Here is a 13,843-nt window from a genome sequence, read left to right as displayed (position 1 = left end):
CAGGGATTTGAACTTGCAACCCTCCGGTTACTAGTCTAACGCTCTAACTACTAAGCTACCCTGCCACCCCTTGAACGGGGTATGGTCATAGCTGCCAGGCGCACCGGTTTGTGTCAAGAACGGAAACGCTGCTGGGTTTTTCAAGCTCAACAGTTTTTGGTGTGTATCAAGAATGGTCCACCACCCAAAGGACATCCAGCCAACTTGACAACCATGGGAAACATTGGCGTCAACATGGGCCAGCATCCCTGTGGAATGATTTCGACACCTTGTAGAGTCCATGCCCTGACAAATTGAGGCTGTTCTGAGGACCAAAGTGGGAGGTGGCGGGGGTTTGCTTCCACTCAATATTAGGAAGATGTTCTTAATGTTTTGTACACTCAGTTTATATGCATGGCCAGGTGCATCTTATAACTACAGCCAAACACCTCCCAAGGTACACTAAGTACCTCCTCGGGAAAAAGAAGAGAAACACTCATTATTTATCAGATGTAAAACATCAGGCCCAAATTGCTCTGGCTGCAAGCAAGGCATTTCATTAATGGTTTTGGTCATTCTCAAAATCGCTATAAATCGCAGGTCTGGAATATATATTTTACATATTACCATCTCCTGCCTCAGTAGTTCATCGGTAATTACCAGCATATCATATAGACTTTTTTTTATTTATTCTTAAAACATATGCACTTCATTCCCTTGGACTAGAATGTTGATGATTAATTGCCACTTTTTTATACCTTTGATGCCTTGCCTGAAAATACTGTAGGGGATATCAAATCCCTGAGTCATGGAGAAAAGGAATTAGTCAAACCCTCGTCTAAGGGTATCTAATACACGTTTAACCTTTGTGAAGGTGCTTATGACTGTTTATGGAGGGTTCACCTCTGTTGGTTTTGCTTTCCCCTAAAGTTATTGGAAGGGATGCCGGGCCTACATTTAACGGATGAGGAGCTTAAGGGACTTAGGGACTCGTCCTCTAAAGTCCCCAAACTGCACCGGAAAATCCTCATGTAGGGCCACCTGAGCCACATATACAATAGGACTCTATGAAGAATGTGGAGTATAGTACTATATATGGGGAATATTGAGTGTACGGTATGGCACTATATTTGGAGTATGGCTCCATATACAGCAATATGTAGTAGATTGAGAATATGGCCCTACAGTTGAAGTCGGAAGTTTACATACATCTTAGCCAAATACATTTAAACAGAGTTTTTCACAATTCCTGACATTTAAATCCTAGTAAAAATTCCCCTTTGCCACAACTTTGGAAGTATAATTGGGGTCATTGTCCATTTTTTTTTTTTTTTTTTTTTTTTTTTTTCACCTTTATTTAACCAGGTAGGCTAGTTGAGAACAAGTTCTCATTTGCAACTGCGACCTGGCCAAGATAAAGCATAGCAGTGTGAACAGACAACACAGAGTTACACATGGAGTAAACAATTAGCAAGTCAATAACACAGTAGAAAAAAATGGGCAGTCTATATACAATGTGTGCAAAAGGCATGCGGAGGTAGGCGAATAATACAATTTTGCAGATTAACACTGGAGTGATAAATGATCAGATGGGCATGTACAGGTAGAGATATTGGTGTGCAAAAGAGCAGAAAAGTAAATAAATAAAAACAGTATAAAAACAGTATGGGAATGAGGTAGGTGAAAAAGGGTGAGCTATTTACCTATAGACTGTGTACAGCTGCAGCGATCAGTTAGCTGCTCGGATAGCTGATGTTTGAAGTTGGTGAGGGAGATAAAAGTCTCCAACTTCAGCGATTTTTGCAATTCGTTCCAGTCACAGGCAGCAGAGTACTGGAACGAAAGGCGGCCAAATGAGGTGTTGGCTTTAGGGATGATCAGTGAGATACACCTGCTGGAGCGCGTGCTACGGATGGGTGTTGCCATCGTGACCAGTGAACTGAGATAAGGCGGAGCTTTACCTAGCATGGACTTGTAAATGACCTGGAGCCAGTGGGTCTGGCGACGAATATGTAGTGAGGGCCAGCCGACTAGAGCATACAGGTCGCAGTGGTGGGTGGTATAAGGTGCTTTAGTGACAAAACGGATGGCACTGTGATAGACTGCATCCAGTTTGCTGAGTAGAGTGTTGGAAGCCATTTTGTAGATGACATCGCCGAAGTCGAGGATCGGTAGGATAGTCAGTTTTACTAGGGTAAGCTTGGCAGCGTGAGTGAAGGAGGCTTTGTTGCGGAATAGAAAGCCGACTCTGGATTTGATTTTTGATTGGAGATGTTTGATGTGAGTCTGGAAGGAGAGTTTGCAGTCTAGCCAGACACCTATGTACTTATAGATGTCCACATATTCAAGGTTGGAACCATCCAGGGTGGTGATGCTAGTCGGGCATGCGGGTGCAGGCAGCGATCGGTTGAAAAGCATGCATTTGGTTTTACTCGCGTTTAAGAGCAGTTGGAGGCCACGGAAGGAGTGCTGTATGGCATTGAAGCTCGTTTGGAGGTTTGATAGCACAGTGTCCAATGACGGGCCGAAAGTATATAGAATGGTGTCGTCTGCGTAGAGGTGGATCAGGGAATCGCCTGCAGCAAGAGCAACATCATTGATATATACAGAGAAAAGAGTCGGCCCGAGAATTGAACCCTGTGGCACCCCATAGAGACTGCCAGAGGACCGGACAGCATGCCCTCTGATTTGACACACTGAACTCTGTCTGCAAAGTAATTGGTGAACCAGGCAAGGCAGTCATCCGAAAAACCGAGGCTGTTGAGTCTGCCGATAAGAATTTGGTGATTGACAGAGTCGAAAGCCTTGGCGAGGTCGATGAAGACGGCTGCACAGTACTGTCTTTTATCGATGGCGGTTATGATATCATTTAGTACCTTGAGTGTGGCTGAGGTGCACCCGTGACCGGCTCGGAAACCAGATTGCACAGCGGAGAAGGTACGGTGGGATTCGAGATGGTCAGTGACCTGTTTGTTGACTTGGCTTTCGAAGACCTTAGATAGGCAGGGCAGGATGGATATAGGTCTATAGCAGTTTGGGTCCAGGGTGTCTCCTCCTTTGAAGAGGGGGATGACTGCGGCAGCTTTCCAATCCTTGGGGATCTCAGACGATATGAAAGAGAGGTTGAACAGGCTGGTAATAGGAAGGAATTAGGAATTTGGAAGACCCATTTGCGACCAAGCTTTAACTTCCAGACTGATGTCCTGCGATGTTGCTTCAATATATCCACTTACTTACCCTTCCTCATGATGCCATCTATTTTTGTCATCTATTTTGTGAAGTGCACCAGTCCCTCCTGCAGCAAAGCACCCCCACAACATGATACTGCCACCCCTGTGCTTCACGGTTGGGATGGTTTCTTCGACTTACAGGCATCCCCCTTCTTCCTCCAAACATAGCGATGGTCATTATGACCAAATAGTTCTATTTTTATTTCATCAGACCAGAGGACATTTCTCCAAAAAGTATGATTTTTGTCCCCAGGTGCAGTTGCAAACCGTAATCTGGCGGTTTTGGAGCAGTGGCTTCTTCCTTGCTGAGGGGCCTTTCAGGTCATGTCGATATAGGACTCCTTTTTACTGTGGATATAGATATTTCTGTACCAGTTTCCTCCAGCATCTTTACCAGGTCCTTTGCTGTTGTTCTGGGATTGATATGCACTTTTTGCACCAAAGTACGTTCATCTCTGGGAGACATAACGTGTCTCCTTCCTGAGAGGTATGGCGGCTGCGTGGTCCCATGGTGTTATTACTCACGTACTATTGTTTGTACAGATGAACGTGGTACCTTCAGGCGTTTGGAAATTGCTCCCAAGGATGAACCAGACTTATGGAGGTCTACAATTTATTTTCTGAGGTCTAGGCTGATTTCTTTTGATATTGATATTCCCATGATGTCAAGCAAAGAGGCACTGAGTTTGAAAGTAGGCCTTGAAATACATCCACAGGTGATACTGACATCAAATGATGTCAATTAGCTTCTAAAGCCATGACATAATTTCCTTGAAATGTCCAAGCTGTTTAAAGGCACAGTCAACTTAGTGTATGTAAACTTCTGACCCACTGGAATTGTGAAACAGTGAATTATAAGTGAAATAATCTGTCTGTAAACAATTGTTCGGAAAAGTACTTGTGTCATGCACAATGTTCTAACCGACTTGTTAAAACTATAGTTTGTTAACAAGAAATTTGTGGAATGGTTGAAAAACGAGTTTTAATGACTCCAACCTAAGTGTATGTAAACTTCTGACTTCAACTGTATGTATGGAGTATATGGCTCTAGTCTCAGCCACAAAAACTGAATTTATTTTTAAAAAGCAAATTGTTGAGTAAGTTATGAACACGATTTAATATATTGGAGTTTAGACGATCAACCTAAAAACCAACTCCGTTTCTAAATTGAGGGCTATCAGTTTAAATCCACTGGATATGCTAATCACGTCTCCTCCCCCACGGTAACGCACCTCACTCAACTGCAGAGTAAATAGTCCCTAAATGATGACACCACATCAATCACCCCACCGCCTGACTCAGAAGAATGGTCATTTAATTACCATAGTGAATTATTATAATGTCTGTTTGTTTGTCAATTAATCCCATAAGGGATGGGTTGCCAATTGTCGATTTGACACGAAGAAAAAAAAGGGGGGGGGGGGGAAATCATAACAGCTCGTCTTGTTTTGATGTCTGACAGAGGGCAAAACAGACGAAAGACAGAAAGCCTCTGATGACAAAAAGAGACTATAGCTAGCTACCAGATACAAGTGATCTCTGAGTGGGTGTGTGAGCGTGTGTGTCAGTCAGTTCTCTCTCCTCCCTCTCCTCTTACCTTCTGGTCATGGCTGTAGGCAAGGATCCAGTCCTCCTGCTCGGGGTGGAAGAGAAGGCTGAGGATGTAGAAGCTGAGGCGGTACTTCTGATAGGTGGCTCCCTCATCGGAGCTGATCAGCAGGCTGCTTTCCACCTCCGGGTCAGTCAGAAGCATGATCTGAATGAGAGCAGACAGAAATATAAATCAGAGCTAGCCATGGGAGGGAGCTGGTCCTGGAAGACTGGGAAATATTATTGTTGGCTTGGGAGTGAGGCTTAGTTTGAATCAGTGTTGGATAAAGATAACTTGTTTAAAATGATATATATATATATAGGAGGAAGGGGAGGACCATCCTACTCAGTAAATATCATTTAAAATAGTGAAACATTAAAACAGTTATCCTTTTTAGAAAAAAGAAAAAATATATATATATATTCACATCAACAAATAATTCATTAAAACATTTATTAAAATACTGTTTTGCAATGAAGGTCTACAGCAGCCTCAACAGCAACCCTCTGTAGGGTAGCACCATGATGGACTCGGTGGACAGCTAGTTTCCGTCCTCCTCTGGGGACAAAGACTTCCATAGACTTACACGTTAACTATGACAACTTCCGGAGGATGTCCGCCAACCTATCAGAGCTCTTGCAGCATGAACCGACATGGTGTCCACCCAATCAATCAAAAGATCAGAGAATGAATCTAGAATTCAAAGCATAAGCTACAGCTAGCACTGCAGTGCATAAAATGTGGTGAGTAGTTGACTCAAAGAAAATGACAATAGTTTAACAGTTTAACAAATTAATTTCTTAAAAAATGAAGCAGCAAGAGAGAGAGAGAGAGCTATATTTTGTTGTATTTTTTTCACTGTCACTTAGCTAGCGAATGCAGCTAGCTAAACTCAGCAAAAAAATAAAGTGTTACACCGAGGCCTGTACTCTGGAGCGGGATCGATTTGGAGGTGGAGGGTTTGTCATGGTCTGGGGCGGTGTGTCACAGCATCATCGGACTGAGCTTGTGGTCATTGCAGGCAATCTCAACACTGTGCGTTACAGAGAAGACATCCTCCTCCCTCATGTGGTACCCTTCCCGCAGGCTCATCCTGACATGACCCTCCAGCATGACAATGCCACCAGCCATACTGCTTGTTCTGTGCGTGATTTCCTGCAAGACAGGAATGTCAGTGTTCTGCCATGGCCAGTGAAGAGCCGAGATCTCAATCCCATTGAGCATGTCTGGGACGTGTTGGATCAGAGGGTGAGGGCAAGGGCCATTCCCCACAGAAATGTCCGGAAACTTGCAGGTACCTTGGTGGAAGAGTGGGGTAACATCTCACAGCAAGAACTGCCATATTTGGTGCAGTCCACGAGGGGAAGATGCACTGCAGTACTTAATGCAGCTGGTGGCCACACCAGATACTGGCTGTTACTTTTGATTTTGACCCCCACTTTGTTCAGGGACACATTCCATTTCTGTTAGTCACATGTCTGTGGAACTTGTTCAGTTTATATGTCTCTGTTGTTGAATCTTGTGTTGTTCATACAAATATTTCCACATTAAGTTTACTGAAAATAAACGCAGTTGACAGTGAGAGGACTTTTCTTTTTTTGTTGAGTTTAGTCTACTAAAACACCTGGCTCAAACAGAGAGGGATAGTATGTTAGCTAGCTGGCTATGGCTATCCAACAGTGGAACTCTTCCAAGTCAAGGTAAGCTTTGGTTTATTAATGTTGTAACGGTTTTCTTCTGTGGACGAAGGATCGGACCAAAGCGCAGCGTGGTCAGAGTTCAACATGTTTAATAAAGACCATAAACGTGAACACTACGAAATACCAAAACATGTGAAAAACCCAAACAGTCCTATCTGGTGCATAGACACAAAGACAACAACCCACAAAACCCAACAGAAAACAGGCTACCTAAATATGGTTCCCAATCAGAGACAATGACTAACACCTGCCTCTGATTGAGAACCATATCAGGCCAAACATAGAAAAGGCTAAACTAGACACACAACAGAATGCCCACTCAGCTCACGTCCTGACCAACACTAAAACAAAGAAAACACAAAATAACTATGGTCAGAACGTGACAGTACGACCCTCGCCGCTGACCTAGGATTAGCAACCCTACTAAAGGGCCCCACTGGACTAAACAAACTCCTCCGGACCGAGGGGCAGCTCAGGACAGAGAGGCAGCTCAGGACAGAGAGGCAGCTCAGGACCGAGAGGTAGCTCAGGCTGACTGGCGTCACTGGCGAATCCTGGTGGATCCTGCCTGAATGGCGACTCTGGCGGATCCTGCCTGAATGGCGACTCTGGCGGATCCTGCCTGAATGGCGACTCTGGCGGATCCTGCCTGAATGGCGACTCTGGCGGATCCTGCCTGAATGGCGACTCTGGCGGATCCTGCCTGAATGGCGACTCTGGCGGATCCTGCCTGAATGGCGACTCTGGCGGATCCTGCCTGAATGGCGGATCCTGCCTGAATGACGGATCCTGCCTGAATGGCGGATCCTGCCTGAATGGCGGATCCTGCCTGAATGGCGGATCCTGCCTGAATGGCGGATCCTGCCTGAATGGCGGATCCTGCCTGAATGGCGGATCCTGCCTGAATGGCGACTCTGGCGGATCCTGCCTGAATGGCGACTCTGGCGGATCCTGCCTGAATGGCGACTCTGGCGGATCCTGCCTGAATGGCGACTCTGGCGGATCCTGCCTGAATGGCGACTCTGGCGGATCCTGCCTGAATGGCGACTCTGGCGGATCCTGCCTGAATGGCGACTCTGGCGGATCCTGCCTGAATGGCGACTCTGGCGGATCCTGCCTGAATGGCGACTCTGGCGGATCCTGCCTGAATGGCGACTCTGGCGGATCCTGCCTGAATGGCGACTCTGGCGGATCCTGGCGGCTCTGGCGGATCCTGGCAGACTGGCGGCTCTGGCTTGATCCTGGCGGATCCTGGCAGACTGGCGGCTCTGGCGGATCTTGGCAGACTGGCGGTTCTTGGCAGACTGGCGGATCCTGGCAGACTGGCGGATCCTGGCGGATCCTGGCAGACTGGCGGATCCTGGCAGACTGGCGGCTCTGGCGGCTCCTGGCAGACTGGCGGCTCCTGGCAGACTGGCAGCTCCTGGCAGACTGGCGGCTCTGGCGGATCCTGGCAGACTGGCGTCTCCTGGCAGACTGGCGTCTCCTGGCAGACTGGCGGATCCTGGCAGACTGGCGGATCCTGGCAGACTGGCGGCTCCTGGCAGACTGGCGGCTCTGGCTCCTGGCAGACTGGTTCTCCTGGCAGACTGGCGGCTCCTGGCAGACTGGCGTCTACTGGCAGACTGGCGTCTACTGGCAGACTGGTGGCTCCTGGCAGACTAGCGGCTCCTGGCAGACTGGCGGGTCCTGGCAGACTGGCCGCTCCTGGCAGACTGGCGGGTCTGGGTCCTGGCAGACTGGCGTCTCCTGGCAGACTGGCGGCTCCTGGCAGACTGGCGGCTCCTGGCAGACTGGCGTCTACTGACAGACTGGTGGCTCTGGCGGCTCCTGGCAGACTGGTGGCTCTGGCGGAATCCTGGCAGACTGGCGTCTCCTTGCAGACTGGCGTCTCCTTGCAGACTGGCGGCTCCTTGCAGACTGGCGGGCGGCTCCTTGCAGACAGGCGGGAGGCTCCTTGCAGACAGGCGGGAGACTCCCTGCAGACAGGCGGGAGACTCCAGCCGCTCTGCACAGGCGGGAGACTCCAGCCGCTCTGCACAGGCGGGAGACTCCAGCCGCTCTGCACAGGCGGGAGACTCCAGCCGCTCTGCACAGGCGGGAGACTCCAGCCGCTCTGCACAGGCGGGAGACTCCAGCCGCTCTGCACAGGCGGGAGACTCCAGCCGCTCTGGACAGGCGGGAGACTCCAGCCGCTCTGGACAGGCGGGAGACTCCAGCCGCTCTGGTGAGGAGGGAGACTCTAGCAGCTCTGGTGAGGAGGGAGAATCTAGCAGCTCTGGAGAGGAGGGAGGCTCTGGCAGCTGGACAGACGAGGCGCACTGTAGGCCTGGTGCGTGGGGCCGGCACTGGAGGGCTGGTGCGTGTGGGTGGCACTGGATAGACCGGACCGTGCAGGCGCAATGGAGCTCTTGAGCACTGAGCCTAACCAACCTTACCTGGTTGAATGCTCCCCGTAGCCCGAATAGTGCGGCGAGGTGGAATAGGCCGCACTGGGCTGTGCTGGCGAACCGGGGACACCATTAGTAAGGCTTGTGCCATGTACGCCGGCCCAAGGAGACGCACTGGAGACCAGATGCGTAGAGCCGGCTTCATGGCACCTGGCTCGATGCCCACTCTTGCCCGGCCGATACGAGGAGCTGGAACGTACCGCACTGGGCTATACACCCGCACCGGGGACACCGTGCGCTCCACAGCATAACACGGTGTCTGCCCGGTCTCTCTCGCTCTCCGGTAAGCACAGGAAGTTGGTGCAGGTCTCCTAGCTGGCTTCGCCACACTCCCTGTGTTCCCCCCCAATAAATGTTTGGGGCTGCCTCTCGGGCTTACTACCGCGCCGCCGAGCTGATTCCATTCGCCGGTATCCCTCCTCACACTGCTCCAGAGAATCCCAGGCGGGCTCCGGCACTCTCCCTGGGTCGACCGCGCACCTGTCTGTCTCCTCCCAAGTAGTGACACAGTCCAGATCTTGCTCCCTTGTCCAGAACTCCTGACATCGCTGCTGATGCCCATTACCACGCCGTTTCGTCCTTTTGTGGTGGGTGGTTCTCTAACGGTTTTCTTCTGTGGACGAAGGATCGGTCCAAAGTGCAGTGTGGTCAGAGATCAACACCATAAACGTGAACACTACGAAATACCAAAACAACACATGTGAAAAACCCAAACAGTCCTATCTGGTGCATAGACACAAAGACAACAACCCACAAAACCCAACACAAAACAGGCTACCTAAATATGGTTCCCAATCAGAGACAATGACTAACACCTGCCTCTGATTGAGAACCATATCAGGCCAAACATAGAAAAGGGAAAACTAGACACACAACATAGAATGTCCACTCAGCTCACGTCCTGAACAACACTAAAACAAAGAAAACACAAAAGAACTATGGTCAGAACGTGACAAATGTATTGCTACCAGGGCCCATCAGTGTAACTGCTAAACTGCTTGCTGCCTGTACTGCATGATTGTAGCAGATTTACTAACGTGTTAGTTCTAGTAACCATGTTGACTATGACCTTAGCTAATATGGTGACAATGATGTAGGCTGTGTGTTGCGGTTATGATGATATTAAGGTTTGGCTTGGAAAGTTTTTTTCACCTGGTCACAGACAGCTGATGTGTTGTGTACTGAAGTCCACAAGTGAAGGGAAAATGTGAGCGGAGGAGATCGTGTAGATGTGAGAAGGAATTATACATTGAGCAAAAATAATCATGCTGTTTGTATGTGGCTGCTATGAAAGTGAACTGTGTTTGCGTGGGATTAGGGTGTATTCATTCCGCCAATTATGTTGAAAAACATGTCTTAAACAGAAGCAAATGTAATGAAACAGGGATAAACATACCTGAATTTGTCCAATAAAAACTCTTGTTTGAAACTGTTGGACTAATGATTACACCCTAGATCAGCTCGATGCAGCCAAGAGTGTGCAAAGTATTGAATGTGTCACTGTCTATCACCTTGATTACGCAAATGTCTCTCTCGACCTTTGCAACCAAGTTGTAAACTTTTCATAGGTTAGATTGTAGCAACCTCGTGACGGGAATAGGGAAAATTCTAGTATCAATTAGTAACCTAAACCTACATTGAGCTGGTAACAGAAATAAGGCCATGCTCATCCTCCCTCATCTTAAACGTCACCAACCGCCACTGAATCCATGTGATGGGCAGCTTGAGAGTTTGAAGTTGACTGAAAAAAAATAGATCTTATTATTAGATTATATGATTTGATTATAAAGTCTACATTTAATAACAGATATAAATGTCAGTAATTTGTGGTTCTAAATTGGCGTCTTTAGACACACTGTCATCTCCTGCTTGTTAGATATCTCATTTGTAAACCTGTGTTCCGCTTTGCTAGATCCTAATTATTGTTGTACAGACAGTCTTTTAACACACCCTTTGCCTATCTTGTAGCGAGTGTGTATGGGTAATGCATTCAGATTTCTCTCCTGCTGTCTGTTCAGTCAGGCTTTGAAAGCTCTAATTTCCCACAAGCTTTGTTCTTTTCTTGGAGGTTCACAATTTTTTTCTCCTGTGATTGTGCCAAGTGAGAAAAAAACACATATATCAAAAGATATAATCAGCAGCAAATGTAATTGAATCAGTCATCCTGAACGCTTACATAACACCTTATCAGTAGCACAGTGGGAAGGAAGTAGAGTGTGTGTGTGTGTGTGTGTGTGTGTGTGTGTGTGTGTGAGTGTGTGTGTGTGTGTGTGTGTGTGTGTGTGTGTGTGTGTGTGTGTGTGTGTGTGTGTGCGAGTGAGTATGTGTGCGAGTGAGTATGTGTGCGTGTGCGAGTGAGTATGTGTGCGTGTGCGAGTGAGTATGTGTTCGTGTGCGAGTGAGTATGTGTTCGTGTGCGAGTGAGTATGTGTTCGTGTGCGAGTGAGTATGTGTGCGTGTGCGAGTGAGTATGTGTGCGTGTGCGAGTGCGAGTGAGTATGTGTGCGTGTGCGAGTGAGTATGTGTGCGTGTGCGAGTGAGTATGTGTGCGTGTGCGAGTGAGTATGTGTGCGTGTGCGAATGAGTATGTGTGCGTGTGCGAGTGAGTATGTGTGCGTGTGCGAGTGAGTATGTGTGCGTGTGCGAGTGAGTATGTGTGCGCGTGCGAGTGAGTATGTGTGCGCGTGCGAGTGAGTATGTGTGCGCGTGCGAGTGAGTATGTGTGCGAGTGCGACTGAGTATGTGTGCGTGTGCGACTGAGTATGTGTGCGAGTGAGTATGTGTGCGTGTGTGAGTGAGTGTGTGTGCGTGTGCGAGTGAGTGAGTATGTGTGCGTGTGCGAGTGAGTGAGTATGTGTGCGTGTGCGAGTGAGTATGTGTGCGTGTGCGAGTGAGTTTGTGTGCGTGTGCGAGTGAGTATGTGTGTGTGTGCGTGAGTATGTGTGCGTGTGCGAGTGAGTATGTGTGCGTGTGCGAGTGAGTATGTGTGCATGTGCGAGTGAGTATGTGTGCGTGTGCGAGTGAGTATGTGTGCGTGTGCGAGTGAGTATGTGTGCGTGTGCGAGTGAGTGTGTGTGCGTGTGCGAGTGAGTGTGTGAGTGAGTATGTGTGCGTGAGTGAGTATGTGTGTGTTTCTCGAGTCACTATGTTAATAAAACCATGAACTGATTGGCACTTATTATCTCAACTCATCCATCCCAGTAGTGCCCACAATTTCAGTGTCAGACAACGACTCTATAAACCTCCACAGTTTCAGTGTCGAGACCTTGTGGAACCGTCAAACCGTCAAAGTCTGGGAGTCTAGGAGTCTCCTCACACCACCATATTTCTATAGTTCACCAACCCCAGCAAAACCACTGTTCACATTACGCTAGCAAATTGTCATTAATGACATCAGTCATGCAGGGATCACACCGCTATGGAACCATGCTGACTGGGTTATAGAGGATAGCCTTTTTTCTAACAGAGTAGGGAGACACAAACTTCAACGAACAACCCAAGGTGATTTGAACAGGTTTCCCCATTTGACAAATCTCCTAAGTTTCCCTGATTACCATCAATAGGGGTGGATTTGGGAATGGGGCATGAGGTAAAACGTCTAACACACTTCCAATAGGCACCATTGGCTATATAACCTAGCAAGCTTGAGCAGGCGCGGCCGAAGTCATTTGTCAAACTATGCATGGTAATGGTAGCTATAGTGGGCCGACCCCAAACACAAGTTCATCAATCACAGTGAGCTAGCTAGCGTAGCACCATACGTGATCCACATGCTGACCAATCCAATCAAATATCAAAATGCAGCACCCAACACAGTTTATTTTTACATTCCATACACAATTAACACTTTGTAAGAGACAGTGTTTTAACTCTGGGCACTATTAAACTGTTTGCTCCTATAAATATGGAAACAACACCCTATTGCGATAAAGCCTATTCTAGTCTAGTTTATGTGGGCTAATGCTGCTATTGTGAAGGGGGGATTATAAGCGGTTTCATGAATTCGGGAACACTCACATGACGACTTATTTCAATAATTTGTTGCTAGAATATGGAAATCGATATATCCTAGTGCGACGTGAAAATGGGTTAGGAAGATTCTGGTGAGCTTCTCGGGGATGTGGTCGTGTATCCGATTAGTTCCACTTATAACCTTCAGATGAGAGAGAAATGAGGGGAAGAGTTAGACAGATGTGGCAGCAAGAGAATGAATCCTGTAGGAGTTGTGTTGAATACTATATTCCCGCTTCATAAGATGACATTAACCATGAGTGGTAAACAGGGCAATGACCGTTGCCAAGCATTCAGCTGTTACACTTTTATCTAAAAACTCATCTTCACTTAACATGGATAATATACGCTTAGCTTCAAGCCTTTAAACTTATGTTATGACAGAGCTTCACCTTGTCATTTTACACATTTCTATAAAAACTGTATAAAAATGTCAAAAACATCCTCATCATGCAACATTACATGACTGTTTGTTTAGACATAGCTGTATCTTTAGATATGCCATCTTGGATCTTCACCTTGTAATTTAACAGATTCATATTGAAAACTGCATGGAAAGGTCAACATCCTCATCACACAACATGACATTACGGTGTCATGTTTAGACAGGAAATGACAGACGGAACATGTTGACTCAATCAACGTTTCCGAGGGTAATTTCAAGAAACCATCTCACACCGGTCAAAACAACTCTGAGAATGCATATCCAGATGTTGCGTAATGTTATGCCGCCAAATTAAATCCTTTGCTTTACTGGAGTTTAATACATAAAAGGAGAAAAACTAAAGGAATCATGCTGACTCTGAAACTTTCTCCAGAGTTCCATGCTCTGTAATCCACACAAAACGCTGGCATTTTGTTCATTTCTACACTTCACACTTT

General features: G+C 47.3%; 1 protein-coding gene across 1 annotated transcript in view; it reads right to left on the bottom strand.

Annotated features, from left to right (window-relative positions):
• LOC118389410 (VPS10 domain-containing receptor SorCS1-like) overlaps positions 1-13,843 on the bottom strand; it is a 147,227-nt gene that overhangs the window by 45,208 nt on the left and 88,176 nt on the right. Inside the window, exon 4 of the mRNA XM_052526069.1 lies at positions 4,807-4,965. Coding sequence (XP_052382029.1) covers positions 4,807-4,965 — 159 coding nt within the window. The remainder of the gene's footprint in view (positions 1-4,806; positions 4,966-13,843) is intronic.

The sequence above is a fragment of the Oncorhynchus keta genome, chromosome 10 (genome assembly GCF_023373465.1).
Source record: "Oncorhynchus keta strain PuntledgeMale-10-30-2019 chromosome 10, Oket_V2, whole genome shotgun sequence".
NCBI lineage: Eukaryota > Metazoa > Chordata > Actinopteri > Salmoniformes > Salmonidae > Oncorhynchus > Oncorhynchus keta.
Note: the sequence above shows the minus strand (reverse complement) of the source record. Positions and strands in the feature narration are given on the sequence as shown.